Genomic DNA, 4,534 nt, shown 5'->3' with positions numbered 1-4,534 from the left:
GGCTAAGTTTTGGCCACATTGTGCCAAAATCCCATTTCCTCCTAACAGCCTGCCCACTAACAAACACACTTCAACTTATTCAGTCCAAATTTGCTTGACTTATAGTCAGAATGTGGATCTATAAAGTCTGAGGGTTCATCCAGAGTTTCAAATGTGCTTTCATGGTGTTTTGTGTTTTTTATTTTGGAAAAAAAATTGGCAAGGCTAATTTTTTTTTTCATTTTTTCTTTGTTTAATCATCTATAAATCAGACATGGTGACATTTAAAATAATGGTTCCACCTGAAAGATATCCCTCAGTGCCTTTCTGTCACACAAATACAAACAATTGTATTTCCAGGTTATATTTTGGGAGCTGAACTTCACATATTTAATTTCAGGCGACCCTCAGGGCTTAAGGGGTTAAACCTTGTATCAACTATCAGCTAGGAAACTGACAGTAAGGAGAACATGTAATCCTTGATTTACTTTTTATAATTAGGAATCCTAACTTGTTCAGGAAGTTTGGGAATTTCACTACAAACTTTAAAGACTCAAATGAAGTGAATGATGTGAAATAATACTTATGGTTCCAAATAAGTTCCTCACAATCTGTTGTCATCATCCAGGCTGTTGATCTCTTCAAGAACGGCAATCTCCGATCTGGCAACTTTACAGTAACTCTCAAACTTCTTCACGATCTTTACAGCGACGCACAGATCTCTGTTAAAGAAAACCCACAGATTATATCACAGCTGAAACAATCAGATTAATCAGATTACTGAAATAATCTTCAACTATTTTAGTAATTGACTAAATGTTAGCTGGAGTATAGAGACTAAAACAAGCCTTTAGCTGACAGAACAACCTGCTTAGAGCAGGAATTATGAAAAAATATGTAAACATTTAACATAAAAACACTTCAAAATGCTCTATCTAAAACTCCTCAAGTGGAAGTTAGTTTCATCTGGTTTAATTTAGTAAAAATCCTCTGAAAATAATCTTTGTCTATCTGATTATTAATCGATTCATAGGATAACACAGTATTGTTGATATTGATCCCTGATCAGCATGCCGGCCTACCTGTGTCTATCGATGCACTCCACCACTCTGCCAAAGGCTCCTTCTCCCAGGGTGGAAACAATCTCATCTGGTGCAAATAAACAGAGGATTAGTTTTTTTTATCCTTAAAGCTTTTAAATAATCCATTAATTATCTCTGCTGCAGGCAAAGTAGTTTTTTTCCTCCAGCTCACTTTGTTTCTCCTCATAAACTTGATTTGAGTCGTTTTCCAAGCATGCATACGCACTGAAAATGTGTTTAATACCTTTGACATTAATTTTCCTTCTATTATCTGGTTTTATAATTTGGTTCTGTCTGAAAGTGTTTTACCTAATATTAACAGTTAAAATGCAATCAGTGATACTCTGGCTTTGTGTTAAGCTTACTGTAAAAATGATCAATTCATTGACGTCACTAAATGACAAATGATTTAATAGGTGAGAAAGCGACGCCTCAGATCCTTTCACATTCTAAGCTCTGCAGGAAACAGCAATCATTTTACAGCTGTGGTCAGATGTTTGAGGCCACCAATCATGGGCATGATGACAGTAATTCATGTCATCATTTAATTATTAATTTTAAGGATGTTCTGTTAATAAAAAATATTGTATTTTTTATATGTATATTTTATATGAATGTTTTTTTTTCAGGTGATATCCCTTTAGAACAAAAATAAAAATCCCAAAATAAAAGGGTGGTCTAATATTTTAGATGTAGTATATTTAACTTCCCTGATGTTAAAAATCATTAGAAGTGACTTAAAAAAAAAAAAAGTATTTCTGAATTTCCTGCAGGTTCCAGTCAGTGAGATGAAGTTTAAGAATTAGAAGCTAATCTGTTTAGAAGACGTCTAATAGACACGATGGCAGTGAAACAGCCTAAAGCATGACGCCAGCCCCACTAAAAGAAAAATTAGCCTCTCAAGCAGCAACAATCTAAAATTGTGAACAGTGACATCATAGCCTTGATAGTTTCCACTTTCAGGCAGGTAAACTGGGGCCAAAAAGTATTTAGTCGGTCACTAGATGTGCAAGTTCTGCATGGAGGAATGGGCCAAAATACCAGCTACAGTGTGTGCAAACCTGGAGAAGACAGACGGGAAACGATTGACCTGTCATTGCCAACAAAGTTTATGTTACAAAGCATTGAGTTGAACTTTAGTTTAGTGAACCAAATACTTATTTTCCTCCATAATTTACAAATAAATTCTTTAAAAATCTTACAGTGTATTTTCATCTCTCATAGTTAAAGAGAGATGATAAAATATACAAAAACTCATTATTCTAAGTAGGAGAATCTGCACAATCAGTAACTAAACACTTTTTGGACCCACTGTTGCGGCTACTCTTGCATCAAAAAAGTTTCCCAAAAAAAAAATTGCCAGATTAGTCTTAGGAGGAGGTTTTTCGACTACCAAAACAAAAAGCACTCGTGGAGAATTTTCTTGTTTAAATAGGGGTGTTTTCTTTACTTATCAAAAATAACAGAAATATTCTCAGAGTTGATTTACAAAAAATTGAAATATAAAAGTTAAGTGATGTGTGTGAAAAAACGGTTGCACTCCTCACTCCTTCAAACAAACAATCAGATCCGCCTCATCAGCTGCTTCTACCTGTTAATCTCAGCAGGAGGCGGACTGACAGGGAGGGGGGTCAAAGCCAAACCAATATATAAGCAAATAAACAATAGCTCTACCATTCACACCACCTCAGATCTTTAACATTAATAACTTTGCAAAAAATAAATTAATCTAATTCTTAATAGGCTCCAACACCCTCTGTTGGTGTTTTTCTAGTTTCCAGGCTTCTTTCAAACCTGACTGATGTCATAAGACATCTAAAAAAAGTGATGCCTAGTGGTTAGAGCAGCGCTCTGCGCTCTGAGAAGGTTGCAAGTACTCGGTTCGATCCCCATTGCCTCCATTCTGGGTCCCTGAGCAAGACCCTTAACCCCACACTGCTCCCCAGGCACCGCATAATGGCAGCCCACTGCTCCCCAAGGGGAGGGGTGAATTCTGCATTGTGAGATTAATGATGTTCCATTATTATTATATTATTATATTATTATATTATTATTATTAAATGAATTATTCAATTAAACTGAGTTTTAAACAGTTTTCTAACTATTAAATCTATGGTTGCTGTTTGTAAGAGGAACTGCTCCCCCCTCCCCTCCCCGCGAACATCTGTGGATGCGTTCAGAAACTGTAACGTTTAAAACGCGTATAACTTAATATCTTAATACGCGTATAACGGTTAATAAACGTCCATCTTATCGAGGACAGTGGCCTGTGGTCAGCGTTCATGGATAAATCTAAAGCACTGATCACACACTAATAATGCTGAAATGTCAGATTGACTGTCATGCGGCTCCTTCTGATGTTTTCCTTCTGCTGAAATGTTTGTCTCATGTTTATCTGGGATTTTCTTGTGCTGAGATTTTTTTGATATCTCATGATGTTTCCTGTCAAGGATAAAGTGTGAAATATGCTTTTTTCCCATCTCCCTCCCCAATGTGGCTCCTATCTTCCCACAGAATAAAGGCAGTGCTGTAGGGACCCGCCCCCCAGGGTTGGGGCCCCTGGCGGCCATAAGAACGCGTCCTGCAGCACGCATGGCCTCAGTAAACCGTTCTCCTCCCACCTGGGACTTGATGTTCAGCAACATTCATTAAAAAGTGTAGATGCAGGAAGAGGAATCAAGGCTGCAGGAATCATTTTGAAATTGTTAGTTTTAGGGAAATCTATAATAAATCTGACTTTGTTACCCAATATTATCTATTTTTATGCTGTAATCGTTCCAAATTAATGATCAACGTGAAACCATCTTGGCCATGATTAGTGGATGAAAACATCTGACTGCAAGTGTTGCCATTCTGTAAACAGAAACTCTACATCTGTCTTCCATCACTAGACCGATGTGATAATCCAGGTTCCCGTCGTCGTCATTCTCTCTTGGTCGTTTGTCAGCAGCAGTGAGATCGTTGTCGTCAGAAGAGGCCGATTCCACACAGAATGAGGCGTCTTTATCCTGAAGCAGGAAGAGGAGGAAGTGTAAAAATGTCTTCTCATCAGAAAAGATTATTTTATTTATAATGAGGTGATTTATAATATCTACAGTTAGTTTATCTAATTATGCAGTGCAATGAAATACAAAAACCCATAAAGACCTTTTTTTACTTTAGTTTTATTAGAATATGCAATAGATTTTTTCTTCTTATTAAATGCAGAAGGATAATCTTTCTAAGATAAGAGTAAAGTTTGTCAGACACTTTCTGATAATTCAATAACTCCTTAATATTTGAACCCTGCTGTATATAAAAATCTATGATTTCTGTTTTTGTTATAAATCAGATGTTAGATTAAAGGAGGTTAATAATTTAAACATTTCATCTATATTTGGATAAATGTAGTTATAAAGCTAATTAGCGACATCTTGGGGTCAACGCAACTCATTTAATGTGAGCGTTCTAATATCAATTTTTTTCTGATGGCT

The 4,534-nt window shown here is 36.2% G+C and overlaps 1 protein-coding gene across 4 annotated transcripts in view; it reads right to left on the bottom strand.

Annotated features, from left to right (window-relative positions):
* The window catches only part of LOC107091186 (dual specificity protein kinase CLK2-like), a 30,069-nt gene that overhangs the window by 10,025 nt on the left and 15,510 nt on the right, over nucleotides 1–4,534 (bottom strand). For all 4 annotated transcript variants that reach the window (XM_015384974.1, XM_015384975.1, XM_015384976.1 and 1 more), the window contains 3 exons: nucleotides 3,934–4,069; nucleotides 1,062–1,128; nucleotides 588–701 (listed from right to left, as the gene is read on the bottom strand). In XM_015384974.1, the coding sequence (XP_015240460.1) occupies nucleotides 588–701; nucleotides 1,062–1,128; nucleotides 3,934–4,069 (317 nt within the window). The remainder of the gene's footprint in view (nucleotides 1–587; nucleotides 702–1,061; nucleotides 1,129–3,933; nucleotides 4,070–4,534) is intronic.

The sequence above is a fragment of the Cyprinodon variegatus genome, unplaced genomic scaffold (assembly GCF_000732505.1).
Source record: "Cyprinodon variegatus isolate N-32 unplaced genomic scaffold, C_variegatus-1.0 Scaffold328, whole genome shotgun sequence".
Taxonomy (NCBI): Eukaryota; Metazoa; Chordata; class Actinopteri; order Cyprinodontiformes; family Cyprinodontidae; genus Cyprinodon; species Cyprinodon variegatus.
The sequence above is the reverse complement of the archived record's forward strand: the minus strand, read 5'-3'. Positions and strand labels throughout refer to the sequence as shown.